The sequence below is a fragment of the Mustela lutreola genome, chromosome 6, assembly GCF_030435805.1.
Source record: "Mustela lutreola isolate mMusLut2 chromosome 6, mMusLut2.pri, whole genome shotgun sequence".
Classification (NCBI taxonomy): Eukaryota; Metazoa; Chordata; class Mammalia; order Carnivora; family Mustelidae; genus Mustela; species Mustela lutreola.
Genome location: NC_081295.1, coordinates 143,471,622 through 143,494,935, shown reverse-complemented (window position 1 = coordinate 143,494,935; position 23,314 = coordinate 143,471,622). Strand labels below are relative to the sequence as shown.

General features: G+C 43.4%; 1 protein-coding gene across 3 annotated transcripts in view; it reads left to right on the top strand.

The window, feature by feature from the left end:
- Positions 1-1,560: 1,560 nt before the first annotated feature.
- ADTRP (androgen dependent TFPI regulating protein) overlaps positions 1,561-23,314 on the top strand; it is a 69,053-nt gene continuing 47,299 nt past the window's right edge. For 2 of the 3 annotated variants that reach the window (XR_009354924.1, XM_059179256.1), the window contains exons 1-4: positions 1,561-1,687; positions 2,409-2,617; positions 12,276-12,410; positions 13,989-14,090. Coding sequence is in view for 1 of the 3 variants with exons in the window: in XM_059179256.1 (XP_059035239.1) it covers positions 2,465-2,617; positions 12,276-12,410; positions 13,989-14,090 (390 nt within the window). In the remaining 2 variants the exon portion in view is untranslated. Of the gene's footprint in view, positions 1,688-2,289; positions 2,618-12,275; positions 12,411-13,988; positions 14,091-23,314 lie in introns of all 3 variants that reach the window. The other variant, XR_009354925.1, reaches the window with a different exon arrangement.

Below are 23,314 nucleotides of genomic sequence, written 5' to 3'. Positions count from 1 at the left end.
GTGACTCTGTCTTTATTCTCCAAAGCTCCACCTGGTCTCAGAGCAGGAAACAGATGGTTAAAGTGTTTCATGGAAATTTATCTGGTTATTCAACCACAGATACAATTTATGATGTGAACATGGTCACAAGGTAGAATTTCCTTTAGACATTTCTGTGAAAATTTTTATAAGAAAATATATAGAATTTAAAAATTACATATTTTCTCTATATAAATCCTGATAGATGGTAGATAGGTAAAGTTATTCATTAAAAAGAGCTAACAGTTGGATTCCAATATCAAACATTGAACAACATATACATAAATTTAAATAACTGTATATATCTATATTTATATTTATATTTGAATCGGGGAGGGGCAGAGGAAGATGATGAGAAAGAATCTTAAGTAGGCTTCACACCTAGCCCAGAGCCTGATGTGGGGCTCAATCTCATGTCCTGAGATCATGACCTGACTCAAAATCAAGAGTCAGACACTTCACTTACATCACCCAGGTGTCCCAACTGTATTGATATTTATCAAAGTCTTCATCTATGGCCATTGAGGTTAATGCAGGGAAAAAATCCAGGTGTTCAGGGACCAGCTTCCAGGTTGGATATACATGTTCCAGGTTGGATATACAAGTATATATACTTGGGTCTTTGTTTCCCTCTCTTTTCTCACTTTTGCCTCAAATCCTTACCCTATCTGCAGACGACTTAGGCTTGAGATTTTTTCTATAAAAGGATAAAACCCCTAAATCTATAATGATGTGTATGACGAAAACACCCCAGGAGGCATAGCACAATAACTTATATGTGCACCAAGTTTCAAAACAGATCTGATTCTTTCCTGAGGGACTTTTCCCTTGGGAGAAAGAGAGGCCTAAAAGAAGTTCAGCCGCAGGTGGAGACACTTTGCAGAGGCTGCCTGAGGGTATGCAGTGCAAACATTCCTTTGTTGTGGTCAGGCACGCTGGGCAGAGGACAGACTGCCGCTCTGCCTCTTGCTACTTTTTGCACATCCTCTTAGCAGCCCTATCTGAAAATGAGGTTCATAGTAGTGAGGTTCAGAACAGGGCTTCCCTCAAACTGGTGTTGAAGAGTGTTAAATGAGCTAGTATGGGTAAAGCACTTGGAGTAAGGCCTGTTACACAATAAACATGGTCAAAGCATGAGCTGCTCTATTTGCAGTTTTAACGGAGACCGTGGAATTGTGCACAGAGTTTTATGTCACCATTTGTCAGGTCATCCTTTCTCTTGGGAACACTTTCAATGAAGACCCTCTAGTGCTGGTTCAGGTTTGCTCTCCCCACCCCACCTCCCTGCCACCATATACCATATATTATTCTTGATGACTCTTAGGAGGTGGGTTTGGTTTGGTTTTGCCCTTCACGTGTAGCCTGCAGTTCTTTCTCCCAGGACATTTTAGCCCTGATTGAACCATTGAACAGCACCAGCTCCAGACTTACATAACAGCATTGGGAGCCTTTCCTGTAGGGATTTGCTCAGAACCCTCAGAGTCAGTTGCCCAGGGAAACAAGCTGGTGATGTCACAAGGTAATCACACTTCTAGTGCTCTCTCAGGTGCCTTCTGCTGAGCCTGAGCAGGGCCCAGTTCTGCAAATTCTGCCCAGCCTAAGCACATTCTCATCCTCTCTAAGGCAATGCAGAGACCCCCCACTCTTTCCCAGCAATGTCTAAACTCAGGTATGTTGGGGTCATGGCTACACACCTCTTCCTTTGCTTCTTTGGCCACAGACCTCTTGCTGTGCTTCTTCTCATGGCACAGAAACACCCTTGTAAATGATCTGGGGCAGCCCTGGGTAACCTTTGGTTCTCTAGGGCATAGATACAAAACTTAAAAAAAAAAAAAAAATGCCTTGGGGCCTCTCCTTGGAGGAGCAGTTTGCTGCAGATTTTATAGGGCCCTAGAGACCTCAGGAGCAAGATTAGAATATCCTTTCCCTTTCTCCTGACCTCCCTCTGTGCCATAAACATGCCCATAATCTCTCCCATCTCCTCAACCTGATCCTCATCTCTCAAGAAATATTATTCCAACTTCCTTGTTCTGCCCAGATAAAAAGAAAAGAACAGAGGATATGGCCCTGACAGTATTGATTAGGGTTTTTTGGTGTTTCACAATAAGGTCCCTTAACCCTCACCCCAGCCAAACAGTGCAAAGTGCAGATCTTGCCTTTCCCCCTGCTCTTCTTCCAAGCCTAAGCATTGAAACTTCTGTAAATCTGGGGATTACTTATCATTATCTAAATAAAAGCATCTAAAAACCAGCAATAATCCCATCTCCCAAGTTTATCAGGGAAGGAGCCTATGAGAGAAGCCAAATTCAGCCTTGCTGGAACTCCCAGTCCCAGAGGGGTGTGGTTTACAGCTCTCGGGCATGCCTTATGACTTCGGCTGTGACCCACAGACGGACACCAGAGGAAAGCTACCTGAGTCATCACGGCTCCCTGGTCAGAGCTAGCCATGACGAGGATTTGTACCTGCGTATACCACTTCCTTGTTTTGAGCTGGTATATTTTTCTCAATTATTACATCTCACAACAAGGAGGAGACCAGCGGAAATCCAAAGTCTTTCTCAATGGCGGACAGTGGAAGTACTTGACATTCCTAAATCTGGTAAGTCCATATGACCATACCAGGAAGCAAGCTGTTTGTCCTATAGAGTACCGGTGTTTTTACATGTATTACCCTTGAGTTTTATTAAATACAAAATTCTATTCTTTGTCTTCCTTCTTCATTGTCTGTGCGTTTTGACTTTCTTTTTGACTTGACAATCTGCTCAGAGAAACCCAGCTCAGAAGTTATCGGTAGCTGTATTTTGTACTAATTGTTAAACACTCTTTTGAAAAGAATCATATCTTGGAGTTCTTCTTGGATGAGCTCAAATGGAAAGACTAAATTAATAGTTTCACTGTGGGACTGACTACCAACACAAGCAGGATTTTGAACTTTGCTTGGGGAAATCTGTGAGGGAAGACAGAGTGGCGTATGTTGCGTGGGAAGCACAATTTCCAATGGGGGAATGATGCCATTTTCCAGCACATACTAACAGATTTATCTAAGAAAAGCAAACACATTTTGCCATGTTCAGATCCCACTTCAATTTTTTATAGGCTCAGGCTCCATTGTAAAGGATGGATCACTCAGCCAAATGTCAAATACACATTTTTAACAATTCACCAACCAATCCTATGACTCGATTCCTTCTTGTCTCTCTAGCCCAGCTGACCACATTCAGATGAATGAAGTGTGAATGAATGAGAGAAAGACGGGTTTTTAAAAAATGTTTTGGGAGTATGTAAAAATATTAGTTAAAAACTAAAAATAGTCCATCCTTTGGGGATTCTAATTACTGTTTCAGATTTTTTTAACTAAAATGTAGGGTGCTGTAAAAACCTGTGATTTCAGAAACCGGGCAAAATATTCCAGTCCTTGGGATTCACAATCCTAAGAGAAGTTATGCATGGTCAGAAAAAGTGATATTCCAAAGGGCTACCGAGAGGAAATGCAGAAGTTTCAAATCCAAGGGGCCTGGACATTCTCTTCCTGTCTGGCTACTTGCTGGCTTTTGATTTTGACTTGAAAGTTTCCAGCCCTGGCCTCTCTTGTGTACTTGAAATTATCAAGGTGACTCTTTTTAATCATAGGATTTTTTGAAACAAACACACAAATAGAAAACCACAAAGAAATAGTTTTGTGGAGCAGGATAATATAGTGAAAACCTCAGCTTTGAATTATCTATTGGCTTTATATTAAAAATAGTCAACAAAAGACAGGGGTGTCTGCAGCCAGGATTGATGGTGGAATCTAATCCAAATTCCGGTATGGACGTCCCACCTCACAGTAAGCATGGCTGAGAACATAACTTCTCACCTACTCCCACGAACCATCTCCCTGACTTCTTCATTCTCAGTTCCATGCCCCGGAGCCCTCATATTTCCAAGAATGGAAAAAGCCACTTATCTTGTGGAAGACACTCTTCTAGTATTAATACCCTTTTCACTTCCCTGATGAAATCAGCCACCAGATCCTATGTTTTTCCTTCTTCCCCAATCTTACTATCCCTGTAATTACAGGCTCTTATTAATTTGTACCTAGGTGACAAGATTATCTCTTCATTGCCCTCTTATTAGCAAGCAATCCATGCATCTACCTCTCAGATTTCCGATTCATCTTCCCAAAGCACTGGTTTTGGTTGGGTTTTGTTATAACCGTCATGAGCCTGCTTACACAAGGTGGTTCTGCCCCTCAAGAAATCACAGTGGCTCCCTCCTACTTTATGGATCCAACTGTGAACTCCTGACTGAAGAGCTCACCAGCCGACTCAGCCTTCAGGTCCCCTTCTCCCCAGAAGAGCTGGTCTCTTCTCCAGGAAGGCCTGTGTCTTCTCCAGCGTTGGTCCCTAGGCTTCTTGCCATCACCTTTCTCACACCATCTTTGGATGAAAGGCCTATCCACCTCTCTCCACCACTTTACTGCTTTCATAGACCACTCCAGATTCCATGTTTTCTTTAGAATCTCTGCTGACCAACTCCAACCCACATTTGTTTTTCTTTTCCCTGAGTTTTCATGGCATCATTCAGTCTCTGGTTATTTATGTAATAGTATTATCTTCTTATTTCTACCCACATGTGAGTCTTAACATTCCAATCAAAGTGTAAATGGCTCAAAACAGGAGTTCTGTCTCCTAACATTCTATGAGTCTACACTGTATTTGCTACAGTGGCTGGTGCGGAGTGCCCCCAGAAAAAAAATTAAGCGACTTCGTATGTTGAGTGCACTTGAACTTCAGTGTTTTCTGCCTTCCTGAGCAGTATTATCTCTTCTGACATCTTTTGGCTCTTGAAATGACACAGAGGGGCTTGCTTACCTGTGGCTGTTTCCTTTCCAGGCTCTGTTAGGTGTCATCTTGAAAGTATGACTTAATGTGAAGTTTTCTTAATAAAACATTAAGTTTTATGACTTAAGACAGGTTCACTGTGTTTCAGAGGATCAGTTTAAAGATAGATTCCAAACATGTTGCTCAAGGTGAGATCCTGAGCCTTAACATTTCTCGCTCTTGAGGCCTCAGGGGCTGATTTCATAATTGTGTTTCCTACTGATTAATTGGTGTGTCAACTAGTGATTAATTAATGACTAGCTAGTGGTTGTGTTTATAAAGGCACAGAAGTCTCATAACTTGCTGTAATACTCCTTAAGTTATTTTATGTAAACTTGTTGGCTTCCTTGCCTTCCAGGAAATTTACCACCTCCCTTTAAACAGCTTTAATTTTTACTTGGCAAAATATCTGTTTTGCCCCATTTCAAAAGCACTATCCACCTCAGCGCAGGTCAATTTTCTGACCATCCTCATTTTTCTTCTTGAAGCATCCAACGGCATTCAGAGGGAAGATGCACAGGATTGGTGGCAGGGGGCGCTGTGGGAGGGGTACCACTGAGAGTTAGTCCCAGTGGCCAGTTCCTGCCTAGTTCCCAAGGAGAGTAATGAAAAGAGCAAGGAGATGTGAGCTTTTGCCTAATGAGGGAGTGCACCCACCCTAGGGAAGGGGCGGCCACTTCTCTGTTGGGAAAGAGAGGCTGTATAGCCCCATGGTTATAAGCATGAGCTCTGCTGTCGTGAGCATCTGGGATGGCAGCTCAGCTCTACCGCCTCCAGGGTCTGTGATCCTGGGCCATGTATTTCTTTGTGTTTTGAGTTTCCAAATCTGCCAAGTAGAAATAAAAGGAGTGCCTCATCACAGAATGACCATGAGGGATATGGGACTCAAAACACAGAAAGCTCTCAGAATGCTGTACACACTGGGTGTGGAGATAGGAGGGTGGTGATGGGCTTCCAGTCATCTCATCTTTGGGTAGAGGTCATGCAGAGGCCAAGGCAATTTATTGGGATGTGGGCCACCTGACCAAGGTTGGTGGGTCATGGGTCCAGGCAAGGGTCATCCTCCCGCCTCACTGCTCTGGCATCTCCCTCTGCAGGGTGCACACTCCAGCTTCCCAACCAGAGGACGGCCACTGTAGAGCCCCCTTTAGCTGTGCAGGTACAGCCTTCAGGCATCAGGGCTGTCCTGGGGGTGGAGATGGCCAGCTCCAGCAGAGAGCAGTGAGCTGTGCTGAATGGGGACGCCCCTGAAGCTGGGTGTGGAGACATGGCTGTACTGTGGATATCTTCAGGGGGCTCGTGTCAGCTCAGGCTTCCAGTGCCTGGGACAAATGTTGTGTCCCCTCCTCCCTATCCACTCCATTTCTATCCAGGGACTGCCCCTGACCTCAAGGAAACTAAACTGGGAGATGGGGATTGGAGGGGATTTTAGCTATAATATAACTTGTTGGCTTTATACAGTGTGCTGGGTTTTCCTCTTTTTAAAAGTAAAATTCCTCATGAAACTTCGTGCCACATAACTGGGATCTCCAGGGGAGATTCTGGATGGTCCCCTCCCCCCTTAACCAACAGAGACACGACCTTTCCCTCCATTTATCATGCAGTTGCCTAAGCCTCCCACAGCTCTGACCTCATCCTCCTCAGTCTGTCACCCTGACAACAGTAACTTCATCAACATAGGTCCTCAGAGATGGCAAAGCAGGGCCAGGGGAAGAGAAATCCTTGAGGACCTTCCATTGGTCCAAACTCCAGAGCAGTGCACAAACAATGAGAAGACGGGATCCATTTATGTTACAGGACCCAGTGGGGGCCAACATTTAATTTTCATTAACAGGCTAATACATTCATCTGTGGAACAGAGAGTTCTCTGTTCTGTTTTGACTTAACAGAGTCAAAAATTGATTATATGTTCACAAAAATGCTTAAGGCCACTGTTTTCACCTCTCAGATAGCTGAAAGGGTAAGAACTGATGGCAGGAAATCGTCACCACCAGTACCTAAAATAAAATAGCTGTAACGTCCCTGGGCAACCATGACATTCTGGTAGGTTCTTTATATATACACTGTATAGAGGTCAGTGATTGAAGACCCCTCTTCTGGGGCCAGGTTGGCTGGGGGTGAGTGCTGGCTCCGCTGTTCACTTGTTGTGTGATCTTGAGTGAGTTACCTAACATCCCTGAGCCTCACTATCCTCATATGGTGTGTATCCCCTGGTGTGGCCCCCAGATTCTTCCATGTCCCCAGCATCAAGGTACTTGTTCCCTGGTTCCCGGCAGGAGTGTTGGTTGCTGATGACTCACAGCTGAGGTCTTATCCCAGAAATGCCCTTAGGAGAAGGGAGCTGTCTAGACAAGGCTCAGGGTCCTCCCTGAGGTTGCTGCATCCAATGACTGGTTGATTTGGGGTAGAGAGGCCGGTCGCTAGGACAACTCTGAAGAGCCAGCTCAGCTCCAGAGCTCCTTGGGAGACGCGCTGACTCCATGCAAGTGCTTTGCCTTTCATCTTTTCCTGCAGCTCTGTCCTTCTCCCCCAGCCCCGCCCCTCCCTCTCGCAGTTGTTCTGAGAGCGCTCCTCAATGAATGCTCTGCAGGCAGATCTAAGAATCTGGTTCTGTTTCCCAAGGAACCTGACTACATGATGTAAGATAGTAAACATACAGAAAGGGTTCCTCCTCCTCTTTCTCCTCTCTTTTTCCTAATAAAGGCACATGAGCACAGAGCCCGCCCTGGCCTGTACTATGTCTAACACAGTCTCTGAGTTTCTGGCACCTAACAGGCACTCTGTGAATGTTGGTTGCACGAATAAATAACCAGGTCATGGGTCTACCTGGTCAGAGCCACTTTCTAGGGAACCCCACTCCACCTGTAAGGGAACCTACTCCCAGCCTGTCCATTCTGCTGTTACTCTGATGCCAGTGGTCCACAGCTATGCAACCCTGGCTGAGCATCCTTAGAACTCATCTGCCAACCTGTCCTTCAGTGCTCTCTGGGTTTCTTCTCTTCTTATTTTTTTCCCTCCTTTTTATGCCAGCTTCTATTCTTCATATCATTTCTTCTGTTTTTGTTTTTGTTTTTGTTTTTGTTTTTGTTTTTTAATCTCAGGTTTTTTACTTAAGCTAAGTGCACATGAATGGTGCTTGAAACAGTCTATTATATAAACTACACATCTATTTTAGCAAAGGCTTTCTCTACCTTCACCCAAACTACCCTCATCATCTCAGTTATAGAAAATCGTCACCACCATTAGTCCCTGTTTGCTCTTTTATTCTGGAATAGTCTCCTACTGCAAGTCTTGCATCATTTTGAAGGCGAGACCTAAGAAAAGTCCCAGCGTGTTCAAGTCAGGCATAGAGCTGGGCTGGGTATTGGATGACTTGACTCATCCAATAAGATTTGTAATGTCTTGTTCAGGAAACTTTTGGAATTTCCCTCTCTGGAATTATTATTTTTTTTAAATAGAAGAAATTCTCATTTCCTGAGATAGTTGAAGAAGGTTCTGGCTTAAAGGCAAAGAAATTAACTTGATGACTTAGAAAGGCGAAGTTTCCATCATTTTAAGATTTTTGTGAATCTTGTGAAGGCATGTGAATGTAAAAACAAAATTTCCTTTAGCTATGGTTTCTTAAATTGCACTACTTAAATTGCACTACTTAAATTGCGCCTTCCCAGGTGGTAAATTTGTTAGCGAGCAGCAAAAACGGAAGCCAGCTAACAAACTTAGACCAGCAACATTTCAGAAAAAAGGCACAAGGAACAAACAGACTTAGAAAAGAATTGGTAGAAGAGATAAATCACAGAGCTGTAGCTCTGAAATAACCCCTGATCAAGATTCCATCAGCTCTGCTTTCCTGGGCAGCCCAGATAGGTGAGAAATGTAAATGAAAATCATTTTATTGTGAGATTTTTCAAAGGAGGCCGGTTGTTGCCATCTTGTTTTATCTCTACTGTGTTGGTCTGCTTGGACTGCCGTAGCAAAATACCACAGCCTGGATGGCTTAAACAACAGAAATTTATTTTCTCACAGAGGCTAACAATCAAGGTGTCAGCAGGGTGGGTTTCTCTTGAGGTCCCCTCTTCCACCTGTGGATGCCACCTTTTTCTCCCTGTGTCTTCACATGGTCCTGCCTCATGGTGCATGGGGTCTGCATCCTAGTTTCCTCTTTTCAGAAAGACACCAGCCATATTGGATTAGAACTTGCCCTGACTGACCTCGTTTTCACGTTTTTACTTCTCTAAGGAACCTATCTCCAAATAAAGCCACAGAGGGTCATAATTTCAACATAAAAATTTGGGGGGGAGCATAATTCAGTCCCTGATAGCTACCATTTTCTCCCTCAACTTGTTTTTTTTTTTTTTTTCTGCTCGTTTTATAAACATTTCATTGTATTGTCCTTGCGGAAAATGCAGACCCTTGTCGCATTGGGTGAGCTGATACCAACCTGACCTTGGGGCCCTTCAAGAAGCCTCTCCACTGAACGAGCTCATGGTACCTCCCTCTCCTTGCCCTCCAGCTCTGCTGCGTGGCTTCTCTCTGGCCTAGTTCTGGCTTATTTATTTCTCTTGGCAACACCCTAGGGCCTCCCTCCTGAGTTCCTTTGTGAGGGCTCCACAAATATTCCCTGTTGGTACAGATGATGGCATGTCAATGCAGATTGAGATCAGTAGGGACAAGGCTGCCCCACGCACGCAGTTGGCATATACAGTGAGCGGGGGTGGGGGAGAAGGGGTGGGGTGGGGGAGGTGGAGACGTGAGTGGCAAGTTTGTGGTGTGGAGAAAAGTTTTACTGATGAAGGAGAAGCCAGGGAGGCTCTGAGTTATGTGTTCTTTTCTCCCAATCCCATTTCCACATTTTTGACTGGGAAGAGCCAGAGAAAGTTAGGACGAGCTTGACTCATGGTGACCCTAGGAAGGTCTCGCTAAGGAAAGCAGTCACGTGGACTTCACATGCTGGGTGGAGGCGTCCTCTCCCCAAAGACAGGAAACCTGGCAGACATTCAGTGCTCAGTACGTGATTAATTGCTCTGTTGATAGAAGAGCGCAGGCCTCCTTGCCGGGGCCCAGGCCCCATGCCTGCCCTTCCCAACTACAGCAGCTGCCTGCTGTGGTCTGAACAGCTGGAAGTGAAACCAGGGGTGAGGTGAGAGCTGCTCTCAGGGGTGGAAAGAGTGGAGGACGCAACTTCCTCTAACATCCATGTGCAAAAGACGGCTCCCAATGCTGCAGCCCAGGGGCGGCATGTCAAAAGTAGATGGCGGGTGTTGGGGTGACCTCCTCTTCAGGACATTCAAAACCATTGCCCACCCCTCTTTGGAACCACCCTTCTGGCTCTAAAACTTCCTCCTCCTTTCAGGGATCATGGGACTCTTGTACGTTCTCCGTTTTCTATCTGGTCATTCTTTGCTACTTTGCGGCCCCCTTGTCCCTCATGCCTTGTGGATAGGGCATTGCCCCTGCATTCACTTTGCACTTCTCTCTCTCTCCAAGCTCATCCCACCAGTAGTGCTCACTCCTGGATCTTCACTGTCCCACCTCTCTTGGATCTAAATGTCCAAATGAAAGTTCCTTTAGGCAAGTGGTTTTCAACCTTAGCTGCCCTGATGCAAATCACTTGAGAGAATTTTTTAAAAATCCTGAAGTCCAATCCACACCCCTTAGGAAATTAGACTCGCCAGAGAGATAGGTTGAAAACCAGGCATCAGTATTTTTCAGAGTCCATTTTAATTCTCCCACCTGGAGATAGATGGCTTTCTTCTGACCTCCTATGGTGCTTTACTTTTAATGAAACCCGACTTCTTCTTCTTCTTCTTCTTCTTCTTCTTTTTTTTTTTTTTAAAGTGTGACTCACGAACCAGACTCTGGGTTTTAAATCCACATTTACCAACCTTAAGACTTTAAGTAAGTTTGTTCATGTCTCTATGCCTCAGTTTCCTATTCTGTAAAATGAGTTAGGAGAGAGCATAATAATAGCACTTACCTCATAAGGTGGTTATGAGACATTAAAACCTAGATCAGTGCCTGACACATAACAAGAAATCCATGAAAGTCTGTTATTAGAGCTTTGAGTAGTCACTAGGAATTTTCAGTGATAAATTTATGTCTAATCCAGTGAGTGTTTCCAAAACTTGAGCATCTGTAAAGATCACCTGGAGAGTTTGTTAACAAGTTCCTGGACCCCACTCCCAGAGATTCTAATTCCCAGTCCAGGGTGGGGCTGAGATCCCGCATTTCTCACAAGATTTTGGGTGACACTAGTGCTGCCAGTCTGAGGACCCAGCTCAGGTCTGGGTCCTGGGTCTGGATTAGGCTGGCCTAATTCACCTCTGGATCCTCCGTCACCCACCCATTCAGGCTGGATGGAAGGAGGTCAGCTCCGCTAGAACTTCTTTTTTCTAGAGTTCAGACCTCAGAGGTCATTCCCCAACAGCTAATCTGATCCATCCTGAGAGCGATGTCCCAGGCTCCAGACCTTACCTGACTCATGCTCTGAGGGCAGTTTTTCTGATAGCCCCTTTTGTACCAACCCAGAGCTTTCTAAGAATCAGATGGGCTCTAATGCAAGCACAATCAAAACCAACCATAACTCTGTACTTTGACCCATAAGGCCATCAGTCAGAAGCCACATGTTTGTTCAAAACAGTAAGAATGGGCAAAGTTTGCCCTTACCTGGTCTTACTTCCCTGAAAAGAGCCCTATGTCTCTTTGACGTCGCCTCAGGGACCTCATGGTACTTAGTGATGCACCAGAGCCTGGCCTGCTCTATCTCTCTGCATTTAATTCACTCCTTTAGCCAGATTTTCTTTGTAAGGGCTTCAGGCACCCCATTCAATCAGGGAAGATGTCAACTTGCCCCTCAGATAAGCAAGACACCATTTTGTGCATCTCCCTCAGAAAGAGCACAGAGCCCCTTTGTGGCGCTCTTAACCCTGACTCCAGCTTCTTTAATGGGATTACAGCACTGGGCATTTAACATCTTTTTTTTTTTTTTTTTTTTTTCTTCATCGGAAGAGGCCAGAATACGTCCACCATTGTGTCTGGCTCTTTGCCCTTGTGCTATTTTATTTGGTTTTTCCCACCTCCGTGCGGCTGAGGTAACTCTCATTACATTCTCCTTTTAAGCTGACTCTTTATTTTGTTTCCATTTTAGCTCGAGTCCATTACACTAAATACTGTACACATTATTATCCCCTCAACGACTTTACTCAATCAGTTTTAGCGAGCAAGGTCAGGGCCCACTGAGTTGGAAGACCAGCCCTTGAATTGGCTCTCAACCAACATAGCCAACTGCCCCCTCCTTCTCAAACCAACATTGCTCCCAGAGGGATGGAGCTTTACATCAGTGAAGAATGTATTAATTAAAGCAAATGAAAATGCCCTCATTTGTTGTAATGAATTCAGCTCTTGCAGGCCATTTTCTACGGGGTCGTCTGTGTGGAAGATGTACTAAAAAGAATTAAGGGGGAAAAAGACATTAAGTTCATGACCGCCTTCAGAGACCTGCTTTTTACCACGCTGGCTTTCCCAATCTCCACAGTAAGTCACAAAGATGTATTAGTAATATCGTACACATGTCCCTTTGGATGAACATCACTCCTCCTGGTCAGCAAGGCTGTTCAGGTGCCCATTATTGTGAACCAGAACAAGGACTTTTGCATGAATGTCTTGTCTGAGGACTGTACTGTGTTGTCCGGTGTCATCAGGAAATAAGGCTCATTACTGACCAGAATTATCACTGCCTTCTTATCTTTGGAAACATTTGATTCAAAATCCTTGTGGATGTCCAATGGGGAAGTTTGAAGGATCTTTCTTAATCAAACTACAACTAAGATAGCCTTGGCTCCACCAGAGTCCTGGGAATGCAGTGCTGGGGAGACAGATGACTCATTTTCCCTTTTATACATCTTGTTTCACTTGCTACAATGAGCATATGTTACTTCTGCAAGTGGAAACCATTAGAAAAAGGGGGGGTGTGCAGGGATATGAGAACTTCAGCGTTGGCTCGTGGAAAAAACAATTGGGGAGAGAGTGAGACAGTCTGTCCAAAATATCTAGTGTAGGGTGCACAGTGAGTGCCTCATTCATTTTGTTGAATGAATGGACACTGGAAAGAAGCCTGACATATGCCAGCGACAGCGAGCGTATTTGCTGACACTGCCCACATTTTGATGACATTGCTTCTGTTTTCATTCATTGGTTAGAATGGAAGCAAACTGAGATCAAGCCTGCAGGTTGCCCAGCAGGGCTTATGCTTAGGAATGACTGCCTCCCTCCGCCTGTCCTGGTCTTGCCTCCTATATTATTGAGATTTCAGACTTAAGTGCAAAATGAAACTGCCCAAACACTGACAAGTTCTCAGATAACAGAGCAAGTCCTGGCATTCCAGTTTTACTTTGCAGGAAACCTCCTCCTCCATCCCCATAAATCTAAAGGCCAGGTTTTTAGTAGCAATGGAATTTATTCATTTTTTTAAAGACTTAGAAATGGAGGCTTTGGAATTTAAGAAGATAGGAAGATGGGAAAATTAATGGTTATTTTCACCCCCATCTCTACATTGGCTTTGTAACCCAGAGGACAGACACTTGGCCAAGAGGCACGAGAAGATGGGGATCATTTCAAAGCTCTGAGAAAGGGGGAGATACAACTTTCTAATATTAACTAGCTTGTGAATTATCCTGGGCGCTAGTCACTTCTGTCCTCTCCCATTCTCCCTGCATCCCCTTGCCATGTCTACTAAAAGGGGTGGGGGGCAAGGAAAGGGTAAGACTCAAACCACCCAGGTGGCTGATCTTAGTACTCCCAATGAAAGCTTAGACAAGAGATGTCATTGGTTAAAATAAAATGACTTAATGGTCTGTGAAACCTGTTCGTCCATATCCTCCCTGACTGCCATGGAGACAATTAATTGATCCCCAGTTCTCTGGAATCCCCAGAGAGTGGACATAAGACTTCAACAGTCAGGAAGTCTGTCTTCATTTTACATTTCTATAATGTGTCTATAGGATATCTCTAAAACTGGTGTCTATTTTTATTTTACCATGTTTCCTTGGTTAACTTAGAAAGCTCTGATGGAAAACAAACTTAATGATGCTATTTTTGTCTTGTGTTTTCCAGTTTGTGTTTTTGTCGTTCTGGATCCTCTTTCTCTACGATCGAGAGCTTGTTTACCCTAAGGCCTTAGATGGTATCTTTCCAGTGTGGTTGAATCATGCCATGGTGAGTAAAGGGCAACTTCGGTGACTACACAAAGGCATCAGCCTCTGTACTGAGAACTCCAAAGGGCCTCATTTATGTTTCCAGACTTCTCAGTCCCCATCATCCTGTACATTACTTTTCCATCCCATCACTGTTTATTTAAAGAGCACTGGGAGGGGGCGCCTGGGAGGCTCAGTCCGTGAGCATCTGACTCTTGATGTCTGCTCAGGTCATGATCTAAAGGTTGTGAGAGGGAGCCCTGTGTTGGGCTTCATGCTCAGCAAGGCGTCTGCTTGAGATTCCCCCTCTTTCTTTCCCTCTGTCCCTCCCCCTACTCTTGCATGCTGGCTCAGGCTTCTTCTAGATAAATAAAACCTTAAAAAAAAATAAGTAAAGAGCACAGTGAGGATACAAAATAAACAAAACAGCTACTGTAATTGGAGTCACTGTGAGGAGAGGGGATGCCCAGGCGACATTCTTTGCAAGTTGCCTCTGAAGTCATTAAGAAGATACCCAACCATAAGGACAGGCAATGTCTTGGCAGCTGCAGTCCTGAAAGAGAGGTGACTTCAGTGAATAGCATGTAATGAAATTCTGACCTAGGAAAGAAGTTAAGCCACCTTCAAGTAAAACCCACTCCAACACCCACAGGACATATCTCAGCCCATCAGCCACTCTCCAGCTAACACTTGATTGGGACCATTGGTCACAAACGCACTTCTTCTTTACCTGTTTTTATGGAGTTGCCCCCATTTGGTTTTTTAATTCATGCATTTATTTTTTTTTTTATTTTTTTTTTTTTTAAATATTTTGAGCATTTTTTTTTTTTTTTTTAGATTTTATTTATTTATCAGAGAGAGAGGGGGGAGAGAGCGAGCACAGGCAGACAGAATGGCAGGCAGAGGCAGAGGCAGAAGCAGGCTCCCTGCTGAGCAAGGAGCCCGATGTGGGACTCGATCCCAGGACGCTGGGATCATGACCTGAGCCGAAGGCAGCTGCTTAACCAACTGAGCCACCCAGGCGTCCCTCATGCATTTATTTTTGAGGGGCTAAATAGTAAATAGAACCTGTTCTGAGAGATTCAGGTCACTGGTATCTGAATGCCAGGAACAGTGGGTTGGACAAGAAGTGTTGGTACATGGTAAGCCCCATCTTGGATGAAAGAGAAGGTCTGAGTCGTTAACACTGCATGTATGCAGGAAACATTCAAAGTCCTAGCTCAGCTTCTCCATATTTACAAATGCATATCCACATTAATCAGGAGTTCAGAAGGAGGTCTCAGATTCTGCAAAGCAAATGACATTTAAAAAAACCCAAAAAGCCAAAAAAACAGGACATCACAAGGGAGAATATGAAATCTCTTCATGTTCACAGATTTTCTTCTGCTCCTAACCTTTCCATTGTCTTAAAACCTGCGTAATTGCCAATTTGGAACAGCAACTCCATTAACTCTGCCCCTTCATGTGCCCTTCCCCCAGAAAAGTGTACTTTCACTTTAAATATGTAATCAGTGAGATAGTGATTATTAATTGACAATGATATACAAGTTCTGCTCTAACTCAGAGTTCAGGACCAAAAATTTATATTAAAGAAGTCCCACCTCTCAGGGACCCCTCCCACCACCTCCTTATCTTCCCAAATCCCCATTGACATTAATCTGAGACACACATGTGGGGAATATTCCAGATTTTTAATGGCGCTCTATACTGTGCTATGCTAAGCCTGTTCTTCAAACATGAACTCATTTAATTCACACAACTTTCCTTAGATGACAACCATATCCTGATTTTTTATAAATTAGAAAAAAAATAAAAGGCTCAGAGAGGTTAAGCAATTTTCCTGGGACTACCAAGCTCATAAATGGGACAGCTGGAATTAAATCCAAGACGAACTCATTCTTTGTTGTTTTTTGTTAAAATAAGTATAAAATTTGTGGTTCGATCTGGTTTCATAATTCAACAGGCAATCAAAAAGGATGTCACTCTGCTTGATTAACATAGTAAAGTGGGAATTCTCATTTAAAAGAAAGAAATCCAGAATCCCCATCTGTATGGTAATAAGCCAAAACTTGACTTAAGAAAATGAAGTGATTTGGGACAAATAACTGATGTTACTAGATGTTACTAAATGAAAAGGCAGAGTGTAGGAAGTGTCTTTTATTTATTATTTATTTTTTTTGGGGGGGGGGGAGCCAAACACATATATTGAACACACTTTATGGCTTTTTCATGGCTTTGTAAGCTCATGTAGGAGTTTTCCTACCACCATTACAAGCTTCCTACCTCTTTGGGGTTCCATGTTCCACATAGACATGAAGTTGGATTTCTTCCAAACAGGTGTAATGGCAATGCCCAGCATTTGCAACCTTGCTAAACAGCTATACGGAATGTTGGTAATTTTGTAAGCAGATAATTGGATAATGTATATCATATCTGTGAACTAATTAGCAAGGCAGATATTATACAACAGGGGTCTTAAGATTATTTGTGCCTTCACAGTCTGGGGGTTTCTGTTGACCCTGCTCCTTGTCCTATGGTCAATCAAGTAAATCCCTTAGGGAGAAAGGGCCAGAGTCTACGGAGGATGACACTGGTGACAGAGAAGAGAGGAGGAAGCAATCTGCCCTGGGTCAGACACAGACTCTTCTGTTTTCTGTTCATTTAATTGGAGAAACTCTCAACAGAATCTTTATGGAAAAATGTTGGCATCAGCAAAACCAGCATTGGGTATCCTTAATGTGGTCACCTCCAAACTTTTATGCTTCCTTTTATTCTGCTCCAAACACAAGATCTTCAGGACTGCATTTCATCCCTCTTTCCCAGATCATGTCCCTTTCTCTGGACATTTTCTGTCCTTACTGTTGAATCCCCTTGGTCCCCCTGGTCTGTTGCCTCTAAAAACGCTTTCTGCTAATTTCTCATACCAGTGGGAATGAATATGGAAATAGCTATTACTGGGTCCGTTTCTCAACTCTTTCTCCATGCTAACAGTGTCCTTCCATGACAACCCAAAGGAATGAGTACCTGGAGACCACCGCTGTGGCAGCCAGACTGATGGTAGGCGATCAGGCTGGACACTGCACTAGTTGTCTCCATATGCGGCTGGACCTGCTCTAACCAGAATCCCCCTTTTTTCTCTTCCACAATATCAGGATTATTGCTGTACATAGCCAGTGTTATGCTTTCCTGAAAGATTCTTTCATTCCATAACAGTACTTAGTTTGCTATTCTAGTCTTAGCTTTGAATGTTTTTCCCATTACCATTTGTGATACTGCCCTGGGTTTAATGAACAGCATTTGTCAGATTAAGAAATAACACTTTTCCCTTTGGCACAGTGAGGTTCTGAGATCTTTGTGATTCATCAAGTCTTTGGAATCCTCCCAGCCTGATCCTTCTAGCTCATTGGAGACTCATTATTGAAGTACGGCCATTCAAAGTTGACTGTCATCTCTAATGGACATTTTTCTACCCTTGCTTTTTATTCAAACCAAATAGTAACATCAGTGAGATATTTGCACTCACCATTGACGGGCTGCCATTGGCTGGTGCCTTAAGAACGCCCATTAGAACCAGACTGCCTTGTTTAAAGTAGATCCACCTGCCTCTTTCATTGCTAAGCCTTCTCCAGGCTTCATGAAAGAAGGAAAAGAACAGCAAAGTGTTCCTCCAGGTCTTGCCAGGAAAACATTAACTACCCGGTTCTTATCTAAATGACTACTAAAGATAGAACGAGAGCAGGCAGACTTAAATAGCAGGAAGAGGACTCTGTAACTGAGGAAACCATCAGATCTTAACCTGAAGGGAACCAGGGAACTTCTTTTTCTAGAAACCAACCTAAATTGTCCAGGTTGCCACCAGGGAGAGTTGAAATAGATCAGAGAACCCCCTCAGAGCCCCTCAACATTTGAAAATAGTACAGTTTTTGAGAACGTGCATGCAAACACTTTACAAAGTATCATGGGTGGCATAGGTATCTTATCATAGAAAACTCTCAATGCATGGTTACAGAATTTTAGAACTGATAAAACTTTCATTGGTATTAGGGGAGATTTCAAAATACCCTGCTCTTAAGAGATAGACCTTACTCTCGCTCCTTACATTGGAGCAAGTGCCAATGTCAGTCTTGGTTATTTCATGCGTTGTTATTTATTCATTTGAAAAAATAATTAAGTACTGACTGTGTGTGTATCACCATGGTCAATATTGGACAAAGCTTTTGATTTCTAGCACACTTAAATCTGGTTGAGCCTGGTATATACACACAAAAGTGAAATAATAAAATAACAGTTAATACTAATAGAAGACATTATTGCCATGTGAGGTGTTACTCTGCAATTTGTGATTATTGACCAATGAATGACATGAATGGGAGGAGGGCTTCTGTGTCCCCTGTGTCTGGCCTTGCTATGACCATCTATGTGTCATGAATGAACAACCCAGAAGGCCTTTGGGCCCTCTCTGAGGGTGTGCTGGGGAGTTGAAATGTTGAGACAGGGCAACTCTACACCTTCATGTCATGCAAGATGTTGTCTCTCCCTAAATTTTGACCTAATCTCAGATTTTTCGCTCCTACCCCTAAGCCTGATGTATCATAATTGGTTTGCTAAGTAGAGGAAGTGAACTCTAATGAATAAAGAAGGTCATCTGTCAACACGTCAGTACCAAAGAGTCACCTTTTGTCACACAGATTATCACCCCATCCCCAAGCCCTCCTGACTCTTCACCCCACCATCCTTCTAAGCAGAGGAGATCCACAATCTAGATACTACAGGTAGCTCAGTGTTTTTCAACCTTTGGGAATAGATTGTTTTGTGAATCAGGAAATCTATGACTCTGTAGATTGCTTTTATGGGACTCAGGTTAAGATCTCCAGATGTAACTGAGCATATACTTGAAAAGAGGACTCCCAGATGATTTTGATACTTAGTTCAATTCTAAAAGACAAAATCAAGAACTATTCATTTTAAAAAAGCCATTATGATATATAAAGAACTGTTTTCATCTGTATGGGGAGATAAGAGAAATTTCTAAGAAGTGATTAGAGAAATGATCCACTCTCCTTGGGGCCAACCTTAGCAATTTAGGTTGGTTTCTAAACTTCAGGAAGCTTAAACTATAGATATTTTATATCTAATCTTTTACATATAAATTACTTACTAAAAGTAGAAACTGTGTTAAGCAGCATCTTTGACAGAATGTTTGTGGCAGTAAAAACAAAGGTACAAAAACAAACCCCGCTCCCCCATTACCATTCCCAGAAAGTCCACATCTGAAAAAAAAAAAGGGACTTGGTCAAGATTCCCACGGGAGACTCCACCTCCCATCCACCGCTGCCTCCCCAGGACACAAGATACCAGCCAAAGTACGTTCTGCTGATATCAGCCCATGTCACTCATAGGGTGGTAAGTGAGATCCATCAGAGGATACTTGAAGCAGAGCTGAAAGTTAATAGAAACCATGCAGCTCTTGTATAGTGAGAATTGGAAATGCACTCTCTTCAAAAAATAACTTTGTAACCATATCTTCATTGATGCCATTTTTATCAAACATAATCTACTATAGGGAGCCTGCATTATATATTTTTATATAATATATAACCAGCTAATACATATAATAATAAGAAAGACATTTAACTTTAACATGAGGCAGTGATAATAAGCATTTATAGAGTGCCTTCTGTATACAAGGCCCTCTTCTAAGCACTGAGTATGCAAAAACAAACCAACCACAGAAATCTGTCCTTGTGGAGAACATATACATCCTAGTGGGGAAGACAAGGAAATGAATAAAGAATAAATGATGTCAAGTACTTTAGTGAAAATACTAAAACTAAAAATAAAGCAGGGTGAGGGAACAGAGCACAGTGTGTGTGTGTGTGTGTGTGTGTGTGTGTGTGTGTGTGTGTAGAACTAGTGGGTCTATAGGATATAGGGTAATCAGAGTGGTCAGGGGATGTCTCTACGGTAAGCTGATGTTTTCAGAGAAACTTGGATAAAGTGAGGAAGGAAGCTACTGAAATTTTGTTCTGCTTAGACATGTTTGAGATGCCTATTAGACAACAAAGCTGAGGTACAGAAAAAGCAAGTTGTGTATAGAGCACAAGGGAGATTTCCAGACTGGTGCCATACACTTGGTTGTTTTCATCATAATGATTCTTTTCCAAGTTAAATAAGATCACCTAAAGAGTAAATATGGTTGGAGAAGATACCCCAGGATGAAGCCTTAGAACCTTCCATTTTCCATGCCTGGAAGGGAAAGCAAGAACATTTGACAAAGGAGATTAAGAAGGAGGTACCCATGAGTTAGGAGGAAACCCAGTGGCCTTTGGCCTCCCAGAAGTCAAGTATGCAAAATTTTCAAGAAAGGAAGTATTGCATGTCAAAAGCTTCAGAGAGATCAAGTACGATGACATTGTAAGATGACTTGAGTTAGAATTTTCCACTGGTTTCAGCAATATCAAACTCTCTGGTGACTTGCACAAGAGCAATTTGATGGGGTGGTGGTAAGGGGAGGTAGAGCGTTTGTCATGCTGTATGCATTAGTTTCCTGTTGCTGCTTAACAAAGTAACACACACCTAATGTCTTAAAACAACACAGATTTATTACTGTGTAGTTCTGGAGGTCAGAACGTCAGAATGGGTCTTCTAGGATAAGGTCAAGACGTCAGTAGAACTGCATTCCTTCTGGAAATTCCAGTGTCCTTACATTTTCCACTACAGTCTGTCTACATTCCTTGATTCACTCCTGTACCTTGTTCTTCAAATCTATTTTATCATTACATTCTGAAATCTTCTCTGGCAATTTTCTACTTTAGACAAGGTCCACATCAGGAAGAAAATATGACCACCAACAATGAGCAGAAAATAGTATTGAGAAAGAACTTGTCCCGTGACTCTAGGGAGGGTAGAGACATACCAGAGAAGTCCATGAATGGCTGGTTTCGTGGTATAATACAGAAAAGATCTCTTCCAAAGCCTTGTTCCCAAGGTCCTGAGCAAGAATGAAAAGGCAGTGATTGGCTACATGAGGATATTTCCTTGGATATTTTCTTCAGGTTTAATCACTATGATTGTCCTCTTGTTTGAAACTATTTGTAGCTATGCCTTTATTCATTCTAGTTACTTCCTAATCTTGGAGGGGTTAGCTGTTCCAAGGCCTTCACCTGGGAAACACTGAGAAGTTGAATGAATGCTTCAGGCTCTGAGGTGAAATCCGAAGCTAAACCAGGATTAGGGAGGAGAGTTAACTGAGGAAGGACAATGAAGCCATCTTGCCCCTCAGGAAGTCTTAGGGTAAACAGGAGATTGTGATAATGAACTGCCAAAGGATTACCAGTTGGCTCACAGGTTTATGTAACTAGAACCAGTGAACACCGGACCTGCTTGCTTTATCTCTGGAGAGCAGGAAACACAATGGCCAAAATTTATCTTTTTTTATTTTTTAAAATCCTGTTTCAGAGAACCTCTAATGTGTGCTGAAGAGTGGCTTGCTTTCACAATTCCATTACCCTGTGGTTTTCTAACAACAGGCTGCTTTCTAAATAAAAAATACCCCTTAGAAAATACATCCCAATTTCAAAATTAAGGACAAAGGACAGAGAGAGAAGAATTTTTTTAATTTATTTGACAGAGAGAGAAGAAGAGAGGGAACACAAGCAGGGGGAGTGGGAGTGGGAGAGGGAGAAGCAGGCTTCCGGCTGAGCAGGGAGCCAAATGTGGGGCTGGATCCCAGGACCCTGGGATCCTGACCTGAACCAAAGCAGACGATTAACAACTGAGCCACCCAGGCACCGCCCCCACAAAGGTTTTTTGGTTTTGTTTTGTTTTTTTTTAATGATCAAAACAGTCTACATATTTTCTAAGAAGTTATTAGGCATTTGGATAATTAAAATCCTTCTGTGTCCTTGAGGGTGTGCTGGTGGGTCTCCCTTCCTCTGTGGCGTAATTCATCTTTACTTCTCTGGCAACCAAGGAGAAGAATGACTTTATGTCGGAGAGTAAGCAGATGGAGAAACTCATAACAGAAGATCCTAAATCCTTCCGAATAACCAAGAGAAAGAAAGAAAAAAAAAAAAGCTAAGTGGGTGGGTCAGAGCTAACGTCCCATGATCTCAGATCAGAAGTGAAAATGTCCAAGAGCAGCCCAGGAAGGAGAGCCTTCTCTGTCAGATTCCAAGGAACATCCCTGCTTGATGAGAGAGTCAGCACAGAAAAGCCACACCATGCTTCTGGCTATTTCAGAAGCCTACTGCCTGCCACCCCAAGACAGCTGTGGAGCCCGGTCCTTCCCTGGGGCAGGGAGCTGCCCAAGGGCTTTCTCCTAGCTCCCACCCTTTTTCCTGGTCTCAACATCTTCCCTGTTGCAGAGCAGTCCCTCCTGCCTAACTGGAAATTCAAGTTTGTCTAAGTCCACCTCTTTCTCACCTCCTTGTCTTACTGGGCAGGGGAATATTCCTGCAGGGCATCATCTCGTCTCCTGGACAGCAGTGATTCCACTCACCCGCAAGCCATGGATTTCTAACTCTCAAACACCTTGAGTTTTGCATGGCCGGCCCTGCCCTTTACCCCACCCCCCACAATCCCATGAGAACATCCGTGTCTACAGGGGATTCCTTTGGCAATTGATTTCTAAATTTTGCCAACTCCACCCCCCTACTGGTAGCCTTACGTACTTACCAGCTCTATTGTTTCTCACCTTCATGTGCTCATGAGATCCCTCCATCTTCTCTAACCTTTCTCCCAAGAGCAAAATTAGGAGGAGTGAGCCCACGGGGACAAGAACGAGCTCCGCTCCGCACACTGAGCTGCATGGCATTAGGTGGCTGGTCACCTTGGGAGTGGGAGTGAGAGCTTTGCTCAAAGTGGGGATCCTGCTTTTATGCTCAGTGTTTTTACAGGAGCGTAGAGTGTATCCTTGAAGCCTTTTTTTCTTTGTCTTTTAGATTAAATCCTTGTTGCCCTATTCTCTGTGCTTTTGAGGGAGAGATGAATGAGGGAGTCTTGGGTGTCGTGTTCATGTGTGTTGTGTGTATGGGGGCTGGCGATGTAGGATCCAGACAGAACCCCCACCTTCACGGAGTGTATAGTCTAGTGAAGGGATGGATATTAATCTCCCAAGTTAATGTATGAGGACAAACTTTTAAATATTCTAGGAGAAAGACCGGCAGGAGTGCCTAATATGGATTTGTGGGTCAGGAAGATAAGATTAGGTTTCTGAAGATAAGTAGCTGCTCACAGGTAGGAAAC